Source organism: Coregonus clupeaformis, chromosome 35 (genome assembly GCF_020615455.1).
Source record: "Coregonus clupeaformis isolate EN_2021a chromosome 35, ASM2061545v1, whole genome shotgun sequence".
Lineage (NCBI taxonomy): Eukaryota > Metazoa > Chordata > Actinopteri > Salmoniformes > Salmonidae > Coregonus > Coregonus clupeaformis.
Genome location: NC_059226.1, coordinates 20,530,710 through 20,546,744, shown reverse-complemented (window position 1 = coordinate 20,546,744; position 16,035 = coordinate 20,530,710). Strand labels below are relative to the sequence as shown.

General features: G+C 46.3%; 1 protein-coding gene across 3 annotated transcripts in view; it reads left to right on the top strand.

Annotated features, from left to right (window-relative positions):
• The first annotated feature begins 334 nt into the window (after positions 1–334).
• LOC121551233 (ubiquitin carboxyl-terminal hydrolase 22-like) overlaps positions 335–16,035 on the top strand; it is a 66,529-nt gene continuing 50,828 nt past the window's right edge. Inside the window, exons 1-2 of one of the 3 annotated variants that reach the window (XM_041863791.2) lie at positions 336–810; positions 2,135–2,167. In XM_041863791.2, the coding sequence (XP_041719725.1) occupies positions 691–810; positions 2,135–2,167 (153 nt within the window). In that variant the 5' untranslated portion in view covers positions 336–690. Of the gene's footprint in view, positions 811–2,134; positions 2,168–16,035 lie in introns of all 3 variants that reach the window. The other 2 variants (XM_041863789.1, XM_041863792.2) reach the window with 2 other exon arrangements.

Genomic DNA, 16,035 nt, shown 5'->3' with positions numbered 1-16,035 from the left:
TCAGTACATAATAAAATGGAATTTCTATGATTCTTTTTCATCGTATGAGAGCATCAAACTAGCGCAGAGGCAGACCGGGGATCGCTGTGGTCCAGTTGAAAGGGCGGTACTTGGTATTGTCAATTAAATACAACTATTTTTTGACAATTTGACACAACCAGTAAGCCACCCAGGTTTGATTTTATCTCAGCCTATTGGTTATTTTAGACCAGTGAGTCCGCCTACTTTACGAAAGGACATATTTTTGCACCGATCAGAACCCTATCCTTACTGCAAAGGGGCGTGACTTCAACGGGAAACAACGCACCAGAGCACTCTTCAGCCAACATATGAAGTCACCTTTCTTTGTATCCGCTAATCATGTTTTGCTTTGGGCGGGCTCGACGCACAACATACCATTAGAAAAATAAATCGTGAGTGGAAGTGTTTGACATGAGGATAAAGGCAACTGTCAGTCTGAGACGGGAACAGATTCACGAAGACGGATAACTGTACAAGCAAGTCAACAAAGGACGTATTTGTCAGATCTCCGAATCTGATTTTGGATATTGTCGCGGCTGTCCCATTTCCAAACGGAAACCACAGCTAGCTTATGTTCTGGACAGCAAGCACGCGCTAGCTAGTTAGCTTATTCTCTATTGTAGGACACGTTTCATCATTTAAAATACAAAACTGAATGTTGTTTCAGTCATGAGTCCGGCAGGGTGCTCACATGTGAACGCTTATAAGGTGGACAATTGGAGGCAAAACCTACGAGTCATATATCAATGCTTTGTTTGGAGCGGGAATGCTGAAACCAGGAGACGAAAGGTAAAAAGACAGGAATGCCAGAAACTGAAGCAAAAACGGAATATAACTACGCACAGACACAGGGGCTGACGTTATGCATATAACGCCCCCACACAGTTTCAAGCACACAAATGTACACCCACGTAACGTTACACTGTTTGAGTCTGGTGGTTCAATGCAGACACATTGCGCTAGCTAGCACACCACAGCTCGTTCGTTATGAGTGTGTGTGGAAACGCAGGGCATAAAGTTACCCCATCATCATGCTACCTGGGACCATTCAAGGCACATCAATCTCATCGGAGCTACATTGTATCAATCAAACGATACTAACTAGTTCGATGTTGATGCCCAGTCATTAGATAATGTGTCTAGCTGGGTAATTGACACAGCAGAGTTACCATTATCCTAGCTAGCAAACAAAAGTCTTGACTTGATCATCACCATTTAATTAGCTAGCTAGATACTGTGTGCTACTGCAGGAAAATAAACACCACCAACAATGATGACGCGAGAACCTTGCTCTCCTCCTGAGCAAAACGAATAGTGTTTAGATAACTTGTATATAGCTAGTGAAGGTTGTGGTAATTTAGCTATGTAGCTAGTTAGAGCGCTAGCTGACATCTAGCCTGGTTTTGCTGGTTGGCTAGCTAACGTTACCGAGAAAATCTACCTAACCAGCGAATCACATTTATTTTAGGGTATCATCAACTGAACTTTGACTATAGCTAGCTATTGATCCCCTTTCTTAAAATGATACAACAATATATTTTTTGCATGCCAACATGACTGATGTGTCCTTACTAGAGATTACGTTACATAATTTATTTATGGGAATGGCTGGCTGCTTTGACCAGATCCACCCATTGTCACTAGAAACACCCCACTCCTGTATTGTTCAGTGAAGCATGCTCCAATCCCTCATTCAGACCAGGAAGGCGCAAGACTCGCACACTAAACTACCTGTTCGACCATCTGCGATCATATCCCCCCCATGACTTGCCAAGTAACCATAAATTAGGTTATTGGCATTTCAATTCAGTCACTGTCTCAAAATATCCCGACCTATAGGCTACTGATAGCAAGGATCTTTGCCAATTTGAGCAAATATTAGGCTAGCTAGCCTAAATTATCAACCTTTGTTTTTGCTTTTCTGACCTGTTTGTCCCTCAAAGCGTTCATGTTGTTATAGTGGCCTCAGCTAGTGTCCTCTACTGAATGAATGGTTTGGATTGATTGCTTTTGACTACACAAATCACTGTTCTATGTTTTTTTGTTTTTCACTGGCAATCACAGCACACCTTACATGTGTCATACATGTTTTATTTCATTGTTGATGAACTAGGTGCTTCAGAATGATGTCAGATGGACAGCATTGGTGAGTTGACAAACTCCTCCTTCCTCCTTGCACTAACATTAGCAGAGGCATATCATGTGGGTACGGTAAACCAATCACTGACATGCTTTCTCCCCTTTTTAGTCTCCCACACATGTCCATCATACTAGTGCTATGGCCATTCATAGCCCAGGACCGAGTTCAGAAAACCCTACTGTAGATGGATAGCAGTGGAGGCTGGTGGGAGGAGCTATAGGACGGGCTCATTGTAATGGCTGGAAGGGAATCAATGGAATGGTACCAAACACATGGTAACGTGTTTGACTCCGTTCCATTGAGTCCATTCCAGCCATTACAATGTGCCCATCCTCCTATAGCTCCTCCCACCAGCCTCCTCTGACGGAAAGGCTGTCAGCTATCTGGACGGTTGCATGGATAGCCTAGCGCATAGTCAGGCGACACTTGATGTGTTTCTAACTGCTAAAGCTTTAGCTCAACTACTGTATTTGGTGAGAGACAGTGAGTACTGTACGATGACAGACAGACACGGGGCTGTCTCTAGAACAAACAGCTGTCGCTGGATGGTCGATGACCCTTTGTTTGTACAGCGCTACAGCAGTTCACTAGACCTTGCTGGTTGTTAACACACTCTCTGTTCAGGCTTTCCCTACCTCTCCTGTCCAGGCCCTCCCTACCACTCCTGTCCAGGCCCTCCCTACCACTCCTGTCCAGGCCCTCCCTACCACTCCTGTCCAGGCCCTCCCTACCACTCCTGTCCAGGCCCTCCCTACCACTCCTGTCCAGGCCCTCCCTACCACTCCTGTCCAGGCCCTCCCTACCACTCCTGTCCAGGCTCTCCCTCTCCCTCCCTCCCTCCCTCTTCTGTCCAGGCTCTCCCTCCCTCCCTCCCTCCCTCCCTCCCTCCCTCCCTCCCTCCCTCCCTCCCTCCCTCCCTCCCTCCCTCCCTCCCTCCCTCCCTCCCTCCCTCCCTCTCCTGTCCAGGCTCTCCCCCTCCCTCCCTCTCCTGTCCAGGCTCTCCCCCTCCCTCCCTCCTCTGTCCAGGCTCTCCCCCTCCCTCCCTCTTCTGTCCAGGCTCTCCCCCCTCCCTCCCTCCTCTGTCCAGGCTCTCCCCCCTCCCTCCCTCTTCTGTCCAGGCTCTCCCCCTCCCTCCCTCTCCTGTCCAGGCTCTCCCCCCTCCCTCCCTCTTCTGTCCAGGCTCTCCCCCTCCCTCCCTCTTCTGTCCAGGCTCTCCCCCTCCCTCTCCTGTCCAGGCTCTCCCCCTCCCTCTCCTGTCCAGGCTCTCCCCCCTCCCTCCCTCCTCTGTCCAGGCTCTCCCCCTCCCTCCCTCTTCTGTCCAGGCTCTCCCCCTCCCTCCCTCTTCTGTCCAGGCTCTCCCCCTCCCTCCTCTGTCCAGGCTCTCCCCCTCCCTCCTCTGTCCAGGCTCTCCCCCTCCCTCCCTCTCCTGTCCAGGCTCTCCCCCTCCCTCTCCTGTCCAGGCTCTCCCCCTCCCTCTTCTGTCCAGGCTCTCCCCCTCCCTCTCCTGTCCAGGCTCTCCCCCTCCCTCCCTCTCCTGTCCAGGCTCTCCCCCTCCCTCCCTCTCCTGTCCAGGCTCTCCCCCTCCCTCTCCTGTCCAGGCTCTCCCCCTCCCTCTTCTGTCCAGGCTCTCCCCCTCCCTCTTCTGTCCAGGCTCTCCCCCTCCCTCTTCTGTCCAGGCTCTCCCCCTCCCTCCCTCTCCTGTCCAGGCTCTCCCCCTCCCTCTCCTGTCCAGGCTCTCCCTCCCCTCTCCTATACAGTAGTACATCATGATTAACTTTGCTTTTTGCCCCTCTGTCTCAGAGCCCTTTCTTTTGAAATTAATTAACAGAGCGCATCCTCGGAAGCCTCACTGTGTGCACACTGCTCACAGCTAGGATCGACACTCCCAGAGGAAACCACCAGTAACCACCAACTCTGCAGCTAGCTCCCTAAAGCCCCAGGAGCAGCATGTTTAAATGGGATTGCAGCGCCTGGGTGCGTAGGGCCCCACTCGGTCCCAAATGCAACATATCTGAATCACTGTGTGTGTTCCAACCCCAAGGGCTATGCTAAGTCGAAGCTCTCTCTATTCAAGGCAGGTAATCGGCTTCGTTAGATGGGTTTGATTGGAGACTGGATGTTTAGCAGTGGGCTCATCTCTTTACCAGGGTCCTGTTCACCAGGGCACACCCTGAAAAAATGCTCTTCTTTTTGGACAAGTTCTGATAGTACTTCCCTGCTTCACTCTGTTTTGCGCCTACTGAACACCACAGGAGGTTGGTGACACCTGAATTGGGGAGGACGGGCTCGTGGTAATGGCTGGAGCAGAATAGGTGGAATGGTATCAAATACTTCAAACATGGTTTCCATGTCTTTGATGCCATTCCATTGGCTCCATTCCAGCCATTATTATGAGCCTCCCCTCAACCCTGATAGGTAGGTGTGGACATTTTCATGTTGTCTCATATCCTTAACATTGAGCCCCAGTCAGGGTCTGCTGGCTTCTCTGTGGGTATGAAAGATGCTATTAGCTTTTGGCACTCACTCCCAGTCGCTACTGAGTTTGCCCAGAGCATCAATCTGGTCAACTCAGTTATTGTGTTTTTGTTCGCAGCCAGTTACAGGAATTCACGTTCATTATCGGAATGAATTCTCCTCTCTCTGCAGACCTGGGTTCAAATACTATTTGAAATCTTTCAAATACTTTGAGTGTTTGCGCTAGCCTGCCTAGAGTGTCAGATAGGTGGGGTTTAACTTGTTGGGACTATTATATTGGTCCAATAAGCCAGGCAAGCTCAATCAAGCATATCTTTTGAAATGATTTCAATCAAATAGTATTTGAACCCAGGTCTGTCGAGTACATTTTTGAAAGCTGTGCTGTTTCCCACTTCTTACCTCTTTCTACAAAGGCTGAATATCTTCAAACCAAAGTTATATTTTATGAAGTAATTCACAGGAACTTCCTTTTACCATATGGCTAGGCCTACGTCATATTTTCAAGCTTTTTTGGCCTGGATAGTTGCCCAGTTATGTTCTATCTTCTTTGTACTTATTGTTTTGGATCCCTCAACTCTCTTTCTCTCACTCCCAGCCCAGCTCCATCTCTTTGGTCTGCGTCCAGGTCTGTCGCCAAAGTAATGTTGCCTCCAGTGTACAGGGAGGATATTTCCTGACCAGTTTGTAGGACAGAGAGACTGATAACGTCACTCATACTGTGTGTGTCTTTAATGTGTAGGCAACATTCCACTGCCAGTCAGTCTAATGAATAATAGGGTGGCTGATATAACACAGAAAAGTTATCTGACATTATGTCCCTGGCCTTGGAATTGTGAATAGATACCTCTGCCTTGAAAAGGTCTCTGACATTATGTCCCTGGCCTTGGAATTGTGAATAGATACCTCTGCCTTGAAACCATCACATCAGCAGATGAGGAATCACACAATTCTTAACCATCTCAGTACCTACACAAACATCCATTGCTCTCCGATCTCTGTGTAGAAGTTGAAGATGCAGTAGGCTACACTACAGTATCAGTCAGGAGACGACCCTCAGTCTGTGCAACTGAAAAATAAAGCTACATTAACGTATATTAACCTCCAGTGAGAGAATACTCTTATACAGTGGGGAAAACATTTATTTAGTCAGCCACCAATTGTGCAAGTTCTCCCACTTCAAAAGATGAGAGGCCTGTAATTTTCATCATAGATACACGTCAACTATGACAAACAAAATGAGAAAAAAAGATCCAGAAAATCACATTGTAGGATTTTTTATGAATTTATTTGCAAATTATGGTGGAAAATAAGTATTTGGTCAATAACAAAAGTTTCTCAATACTTTGTTATATACCCTTTGTTGGCAATGACACAGGTCAAACGTTTTCTGTAAGTCTTCACAAGGTTTTCACACACTGTTGCTGGTATTTTGGCCCATTCCTCCATGCAGATCTCCTCTAGAGCAGTGATGTTTTGGGGCTGTCGCTGGGCAACACGGACTTTCAACTCCCTCCAAAGATTTTCTATGGGGTTGAGATCTGGAGACTGGCTAGGCCACTCAAGGACCTTGAAATGCTTCTTACGAAGCCACTCCTTCGTTGCCCGGGCGATGTGTTTGGGATCATTGTCATGCTGAAAGACCCAGCCATGTTTCATCTTCAATGCCCTTGCTGATGGAAGGAGGTTTTCACTCAAAATCTCACGATACATGGCCCCATTCATTCTTTCCTTTACACGGATCAGTAGTCCTGGTCCCTTCGCAGAAAACAGCCCCAAAGCATGATGTTTCCACCCCCATGCTTCACAGTAGGTATGGTGTTCTTTGGATGCAACTCAGCATTCTTTGTCCTCCAAACACGACGAGTTGAGTTTTTACCAAAAAGTTATATTTTGGTTTCATCTGACCATATGACATTCTCCCAATCCTCTTCTGGATCATCCAAATGCACTATAGCAAACTTCAGACGGGCCTGGACATGTACTGGCTTAAGCAGGGGGACACGTCTTGCACTGCAGGATTTGAGTCCCTGGCGGCGTAGTGTGTTACTGATGGTAGGCTTTGTTACTTTGGTCCCAGCTCTCTGCAGGTCATTCACTAGGTCCCCCCGTGTGGTTCTGGGATTTTTGCTCACCGTTCTTGTGATCATTTTGACCCCACAGGGTGAGATCTTGCGTGGAGCCCCAGATCGAGGGAGATTATCAGTGGTCTTGTATGTCTTCCATTTCCTAATAATTGCTCCCACAGTTGATTTCTTCAAACCAAGCTGCTTACCTATTGCAGATTCAGTCTTCCCAGCCTGGTGCAGGTCTACAATTTTGTTTCTGGTGTCCTTTGACAGCTTTTTGGTCTTGGCCATAGTGGAGTTTGGAGTGTGACTGTTTGAGGTTGTGGACAGGTGTCTTTTTATACTGATAACAAGTTCAAACAGGTGCCATTAATACAGGTAACGAGTGGAGGACAGAGGAGCCTCTTAAAGAAGAAGTTACAGGTCTGTGAGAGCCAGAGATCTTGCTTGTTTGTAGGTGACCAAATACTTATTTTCCACCATAATTTGCAAATAAATTCATTACAAATCCTACAATGTAATTTTCTGGATTTTTTTTCTCTCAATTTGTCTGTCATAGTTGATGTGTACCTATGATGAAAATTACAGGCTTCTCTCATCTTTTTAAGTGGGAGAACTTGCACAATTGGTGGCTGACTAAATACTTTTCCCCCCCACTGTAAGTACCACCTGCCTTAGTTCCCACCATATTATATTTCTTAAGCACCCCCAGAGTCACATCTCAGATCATCTGTCTTCCTAATTTATTTGACATTTCATTTCTACCTCCCCAGTTCTATGGGCTCTCTCTCATCCAAGATGGCTGTCTGTTAGGAATAGCTAGAGTAGGATGGAATGGGTGTAGGCCTAGTTACCAGGCCTAGTTACCAGGCCTAGTTGATGGCTGTCATCAGTTTCTCAATGAAAGCTCTCCATCCAAGAGCATTAAGGTGAAGCAATGCTGCTCGTTGTGGGATCGAGAAACGCTATTTTTCCTTCTCCAACACTGCTGTTAATGGGTTACCACTACTGTATGGCTCCAGCAGCCGTAACGTTATAAGGCTATGCATTCCTATAACATTTCATCAATGTTTTCCACTAATGGTTTTCATGGCTTTACCAGTAATATGGTTATCGGTAGATGGTTTGTCCAGTCAGTCAGTGCCCTCAGCCTCTCTGCTCACCTAGTTTCTAACAGTGTGCCGAGCACGACATCCCCCCGAGGCTACAGCCTGAGGGGTGGTGGATTCTAAGCCGTCTTCACTGCACACGGTCATGGTCATGCATATGAATTGTGTAGCCTATTTCAGTCGTTTTGCTGCTCCAGTAGGAATCATGAAGCATAGGCTACTTCCCTTGACAAAAGCTGTGCAGTGAACATTCTTTTTATAGGCCTAAATATTAGACTGGTTGGCTGACAACGTCACAAAAATGATGCACGTGCGGCAATGGGTCTGAAGGCCGTGTGATGTTATGATTCAGAACGGTCAGATGGCAACAATGACAAGAAGCTGCATTATGGGGATTCATAGGTGGCTCATTTTATCTTGTTCTTGATACCATGTCTTGTTTTGACTGATGTCACGTCTATGCTAATATGGCAAAACATTCGCTTGCTAGGTAACCAACAATTGTGCAAATGTTTTTATGTTTTTGATAAACATATACTTTAGGCCTACATGTTGTCAACAATCTAAGCCAACCCCATCTGTTTTAGTGGCCATCATCATACCACCCTGCATCCCACTGCTGTCTTGCCTCTGAAGCTAAGCAGGGTTGGTCCCTGGATGGGAAACCAGATGCTGCTGGAAGTGGTGTTGGAGGGCCAATAGGGGGCACTCTTTCCTCTGGTCCCAGGGCAGTGATTGGGGACATTACCCTGTGTAGGTTGCTGTCTTTCGGATGGGACGTTAAACGGGTGTCCTGACTCTCTGTGGTCACTAAAGATCCCATGGCACTTATCGTAAGAGTAGGGGTGTTAACCCTGGTGTCCTGGCTAAATTCCCAATCTGGCCCTCATACCATCATGGCCACCTAATCATCCCCATCTTCCAATTGGCTCATTCATCCCCCCTCCTCTTCCCTGTAACTATTCCCCAGGTCGTTGCTGTAAATGAGAATGTGTTCTCAATGAATTTACCTGGTAAAATAATGGTTAAAAAAACAGTATCTGATTTATTCAGATACCAGTATATTATATAGTGACAGATTTGTTTTATTTGATCAACCCGCCATAGCGTACAGCTACAGTTAAATAATCTCCACTTTGTCAAACGAAAGCCCTAACGACAGTTGAAGGCTACTACTTATCTCCCCTATCTGTCTCGTGCCCTAGTTGTAGCTCGGGGGGCGTGTGAGTGTGTCTGTCTGGGATTAGGACTGGGACAAGCCCTTTCTTCTGTTAAGCAGCTGTCTAACACCTGTATCGAGGTACGTCTGGCTCGCCTGCTGAGCCCGACTGGGTGCTTAACACACACACACACACACACTGGCTGGGATTATTGATGCAGAATGACTGGGAGATGGAGGCTGTGAAGGCAGGAGAAACGATCCTCTCCAGCTGCTCAGGTTAGGCTTGGGCAATATACTGTATACCGGGGTATTTGGAAATAGCTCGGGATGGTTTTTCAATACTGTCAATACCGTTGAAACTATTTCTTCGAATTTTTTATTTAATACTTTTTAAGTAGCTACGTACCTGCAGTCAATACTTCAGGAGATAAAGATGGCCGTCTTCATTTTACCTGTCACATAATTTTTCATTATGAAGTTTGTGTGTCTGTTTGTTTTGTGTGTCAATGCTAGCACAGGCAGATGAAAGGAGAACCATCGCTGAGGAAAGGAATCCACTGTCTCTGCACCAGAACCTTGTTTTTCTCCGTATGGTTGTCCTTGGCCACGTTGATGCGAACACACAGTGGCTGTGTTTGCTACTTGCAGAGATACCTAGCGGCACAGGGACATTGGGGGACGTTGTCATTTAGAGCAGGAAAGGGAACATACATGCGCTCTTGAGTGGTAGTGGCTTTCTATTCACTTGACATCTCTCTCCTCTCGCTCTCTCTCTCCCTCCTTCCTCAACATCCTCCCTGTGAGAGCTGTCAGCCTCCAGCTACCACCAGCGAAAATCAATTCCCAGTCGATACATGACGGCAGCGTTCACAGAACCTCTGTCACCTGCTCTGCATACAGGCTCAATGGCTGTGTCCCAAATGGCACCCTGTTCCCTATGTTGTGCACTGTTTGTCCAGGGCCAATAGGGCTCTGGTCAAAATGTAGCACACTATGTAGTGTATATGGTGTCATTTGGGACGACATCAATGATTCTCCCAGGTGGTGAAGGAAACACCACCGGTATAGCCTATAGTTAGATTTTTATGAATGGTGTCGTAAAAATAAAATCACATCTTATCATCAGGTGAATGTAATCATTTTTAAATGAATAGATTTAGTAGATAGTTGCATTATTTTAAAATTTAAATTAAAATTTTAAAAATTTAAATTTTAAACATTTAGCAGACGCTCTTATCCAGAGCGACTTACAGGCGCAATTAGGTTTAAGTGCCTTGCTCAAGGGCACATCGACATATTTTTCACCTAGTCTGCTCGGGGATTAGAACCAGCGACCTTTCGGTTACTGGCACAACGCTCTTAACCACTAAGCTACCTGCCGCCCCAGTTCATTAGAAGAGGAAGTGTAAACTGTAGGAAGCTGTAAAAGTATCTTGGTGGCATAGAGAAAATGTTGCAGTTTTGAAGCTAATTTCCTGCAGTTCTATGCATTTTGCCATGGCTAATGCAGTGTTCCTCTGCTCAAACATGATATTATAACTAAATCAATGGGCATGTGCCCTGAATGCCCGCTTTTTGGAATTTTCGATTCTTCCTGACTTACTAGCTTTTATTTGATTGTTAATTCTCAAAGATGGTATTATTACAAAATATATATATACACTGAACAGTAATAAAAATGCAACATGTAAAGTGTTGGTCCCATGTTTCATTAGCTGAAATAAAAGATCCCAGAAATGTTCCATACCCACACAATGCTCTCAAATGTTGTGCACAAATTTGTTTACATCCCTGTTGGTGAGCATTTCTCCTTTGCTAAGATAATCCATCCACCTGACAGGTGAGGTAATCAAGAAGCTGATTAAACAGCATTATTATTACACAGGTGCCACTTGTGCTGGGGACAATAAAAGGCCACTCTAAAATGTGCAGTTTTGTCACACAACACAATGCCACAGATGTCTCAAGTTTTGAGGTAGTGTGCAATTGGCATGCTGACTGCAGGAATGTCCCCCAGAGCTGTTGCCAGAGAACTGAATGTTTATTTCTCTACTATAAGCCACATCCAATGTTTTAGAGAATTTGGCAGTACATCCAACCAGCCTCACCACAGACCACGTGTAACCACGCCAGCCCAGGACCTCCACATCTGGATTCTTCACCTGCGGGATCATCTGAGACCAGCCACCCGGACAGCTGATGAAACTGGGTTTGCACAACTGAAGAATTTCTGCACAAACTGTCAGAAACCGTCTCAGGGAAGCTCATCTGCGTGCTCGTCGTCCTCACCAGGGTCTTGACCTGACAGCAGTTCGGCGTCGTAACCAACTTCAGTGGGCAAACGCTCACCTTCGATGGCAGCTGGCAAACTGGAGAAGTGTGCACTTCACGGATGAATCCTGGTTTCAACTGTAGTGGGCGTTGTGTGGGCGAGCGATTTGCTGATGTCAACGTTGTGAACAGAGTGCCCCATGGTGGCGATGGGGTTATGGTATGGGCAGACATAAGCTATGGACAACGAACACAATTGCATTTTGTCGATGGCAATTTGAATGCACAGAGATACCGTGACAAGATTCTGAGGCCTATTGTCGTGCCATTCATCTGCCGCCATCACCTCATGTTTCAGCATGATAATGCACAGCCCCATGTTGCAAGGATCTGTACAGAATTACTGGAAGCTGAAAATGGCCCAGTTCTTCCATGGCCTTCATACTCACCAGACATTGAGCATGTTTGGGATGCTCTGGATCGAAAGGTACGACGGCGTGTTCCAGTTCCCGCCAATATCCAGCAACTTTGCACAGCCATTGAAGAGGAGTGGGACAACATTCCACAGGCCACAATCAACAACCTGATCAACTCTATGTGAAGGAGATGTCGCTCTTTATGAGGCAAATGGTGGTCACACCAGATACTGACATGTTTTCTGATCCACGCCCCTACCTATTTTTTAAGGTGTCTGTGACCAACAGATGCATATCTGGATTCCCAGTTATGTGAAATCCATAGATTATTGCCTAATGAATGTATTTCAATTAAGTGATTTCCTTATGTGAACTGTAACAGTAAAATCTTTGAAATTGTTGCTTTTATATTTTTGTTCAATGTAGTTCATTTTCTTTTTTGCATGCGTTCTGTTTTTTTTCCATCCCCCAAATCACCACTTTTCTATACAGAAAAAAACCCTGTAATTTTCTCAAATGACTAATTCCCTCATATTAAAAGGATAGTTTGAGATTTTGGCAATTAAGCTATTTATCTACTTCACCAGAGTCGGATGAACAGGAACGGCTATGGATACTTTGACCTCTAGTATCCTCTTGGTAAACATAGACACTGTACCACTGTTCCCAGTCCCAGTCTATTAGATCCCAGTGTCATTAATATGGTGACACATAAAGAATCAGGCACAGTAAATGCCCCGTGGACAGAACAATTAAAGCCAGTTAAGCTATGCATAAAATATAGGCCAATAGGGGAAGAAGAGCGAGGAAAAAACAAATAGACTGAACACTTTTGTCCTTGGCTTTGCTAATGAGCGCTAAACGACAGGCTCTGGCCTAGCGGTTAAGGCATTGGGCCAGTAACCGAAAGATCGCTGGTTCGAATACCCGAGCCGACAAGGTGAAAAATTGATTTGCCCTTGAGAAAGGCACTTAACCCACATTTTCGCCAAAAAAATGTATGGCCGTAAAACAACACATTTCACTGTACCTATCAGGTGTATGTGACAATACATATTTTATTTTGTATAAGTCTACGTGGTTCTCTTCTGTCTGCTCCTCTGTTTCTAGCCATCCTCTGTCTGCTCCTCTGTTTCTAGCCATCCTCTGTCTGCTCCTCTGTTTCTAGCCATCCTCTGTCTGCTCCTCTGTTTCTAGCCATCCTCTGTCTGCTCCTCTGTTTCTAGCCATCCTCTGTCTGCTCCTCTGTTTCTATCCATCCTCTGTCTGCTCCTCTGTTTCTATCCATCCTCTGTCTGCTCCTCTGTTTCTAGCCATCCTCTGTCTGCTCCTCTGTTTCTAGCCATCCTCTGTCTGCTCCTCTGTTTCTAGCCATCCTCTGTCTGCTCCTCTGTTTCTAGCCATCCTCTGTCTGCTCCTCTGTTTCTAGCCATCCTCTGTCTGCTCCTCTGTTTCTAGCCATCCTCTGTCTGCTCCTCTGTTTCTAGCCATCCTCTGTCTGCTCCTCTGTTTCTAGCCATCCTCTGTCTGCTCCTCTGTTTCTAGCCATCCTCTGTCTGCTCCTCTGTTTCTAGCCATCCTCTGTCTGCTCCTCTGTTTCTAGCCATCCTCTGTCTGCTCCTCTGTTTCTAGCCATCCTCTGTCTGCTCCTCTGTTTCTAGCCATCCTCTGTCTGCTCCTCTGTTTCTAGCCATCCTCTGTCTCTCTCTGATTCTTCTGTGTCTCCTCTCACACTCCTCTTTCTCTCTCTTCCCTCTCTCATCCCTTTCTCTCACTAGCCTATTCTTTTTATTCTCTCCATCTCCCTCTTTAGGCCTATTTCTCTCTCCATCCCTCTCAATCTCTCTCTCGCTCCATCCCTCTCTCGCTCCATTCTGCTCTCTCTCTCCATCATCTCTCTTTCTCTCTCCATCTCTCTCTCTCCCTCATCTCTCTCTCTCTACATCCCCTCTCTCTCTCTCTCCATCCTCTCTCTGTCTCTCTCTCTCTCCCTCCTTCTTTCCTTTTTTAACAGAGATGTTTGATTCTAAAGGCTGTCAGTTAGCGGACCGTTTTGGATTGGCCCATGCCATTATGCCTTCTAGGAGAATTATACTGTGGTTGGATGGCTTTGTGCCGTACTAACTACTGTATTTCCTTGTATTACTAAATTGTTCAGAGCACTTCCACTTTTAGAGTTGGCTAAAGAAGGAACTAGGTGTTATCCAGTTTCTTTCTACTTCTGTCTTCTGTAGTTCCTTACTCCTTTCCTTATTCCTTTCTTTTAACTCACTCTCTGTGACGGTGTGTGTTTTGTTTTTAGTGTGTATGCGCATCTGTGTGTGCCACAGTGTGCGTATATGTGCCACAGCCCAGTGTGTGTTTGCGTGTGTGCATCAGACTGTTAAGTAATGTTTTCTCTCTAAATTTAAGTTTGTGTTCCAGAACATTGCAGCAGCTAACTGCGTCAGTCGAAGTAATTCCACCACTTAAACAGTTACTGGTAAAGTAAATGAATAGCGTGAAGGAGGACAACTCTGTCAACTAGCATAGCGTGGAAGCCTGCCCCTGCTTTCAGAGGTTGGCTGTCTGGCTCTTTGCTGTTCCTCACCCACCTATCTATAATTGATAGTTTATGAATGGCTAATGAAGGGAAGGAGGGGGCTGACATGGGACTGAATATTCATGAAGGTCGTGGTTAGGGCTGGGAATTGCCAGGGACCTCTCGATACGATATTATCACAATACTTAGGTGCCGATACGATATGTATTGCGATTCTCACAATTGTCACGTTCTATATGTATTGAGATTCGATATTGCGATTTGATGTTCCAAACATATTGCTCACTATGTCTGCTGCAGAGAGACAAGAGAGCATGAGGAACCGTAAAGAATCAGGCAACCTCTGAAAACGGGTAATCCCTGTTTCGGTCGGTTTTCTTCCGTTTGGTGCCTAATGAACACAACCCAGCTATCAAATCAAATCAAATCAAATTTTATTGGTCACATGCGCCGAATACAACAGGTGCAGACATTACAGTGAAATGCTTACTTACAGCCCTTAACCAACAGTGCATTTATTTTAAACAAAAAAGTAAGAATAAAACAACAACAAAAAAGTGTTGAGAAAAAAAGAGCAGAAGTAAAAATAAAGTGACAGTAGGGAGGCTATATATACAATAGAATAAAGTGACAGTAGGGAGGCTATATATACAGGGGGGTACCGTTGCATAGTCAATGTGCGGGGGGCACCGGCTAGTTGAGGTAGTTGAGGTAATATGTACATGTGGGTAGAGTTAAAGTGACTATGCATAAATACTTAACAGAGTAGCAGCAGCGTAAAAAGTATGGGGTGGGGGGCAGTGCAAATAGTCCGGGTAGCCATGATTAGCTGTTCAGGAGTCTTATGGCTTGGGGGTAGAAGCTGTTGAGAAGTCTTTTGGACCTAGACTTGGCACTCCGGTACCGCTTGCCGTGCGGTAGCAGAGAGAACAGTCTATGACTAGGGTGACTGGAGTCTTTGACAATTTTGAGGGCCTTCCTCTGACACCGCCTGGTATAGAGGTCCTGGATGGCAGGGAGCTTTGCCCCTGTGATGTACTGGGCCGTACGCACTACCCTCTGTAGTGCCTTGCGGTCAGAGGCCAAGCAGTTGCCATACCAGGCGGTGATGCAACCAGTCAGGATGCTCTCGATGGTGCAGCTGTAGAATTTTTGAGGATCTGAGGACCCATGCCAAATCTTTTTAGTCTCCTGAGGGGGAATAGGCTTTGTCGTGCCCTCTTCACGACTGTCTTGGTGTGTTTGGACCATGATAGTTCGTTGGTGATGTGGACACCAAGGAACTTGAAGCTCTCAACCTGTTCCACTACAGCCCCGTCGATGAGAATGGGGGCGTGCTCAGTCCTCTTTTTTTTTCCTGTAGTCCACAATCATCTCCTTTGTCTTGGTCACGTTGAGGGAGAGGTTGTTGTCCTGGCACCACCACGGCCAGATCTCTGACCTCCTCCCTATAGGCTGTCTCATCGTTGTCGGTGATCAGGCCTACCACTGTTGTGTCGTCGGCAAACTTAATGATGGTGTTGGAGTCGTGCCTGGCCATGCAGTCATGGGTGAACAGAGAGTACAGGAGGGGACTGAGCACGCACCCTGAGGGGCCCCCGTGTTGAGGATCAGTGTGGCAGATGTGTTGTTACCTACCCTTACCACCTGGGGGCGGCCCGTCAGGAAGTCCAGGATCCAGTTGCAGAGGGAGGTGTTTAGTCCCAGGATCCTTAGCTTAGTGATGAGCTTTGAGGGCACTATGGTGTTGAATGCTGAGCTGTAGTCAATGAATAGCATTCTCACGTAGGTGTTCCTCTTGTCCAGGTGGGAAAGGGCAGTGTGGAGTGCGAT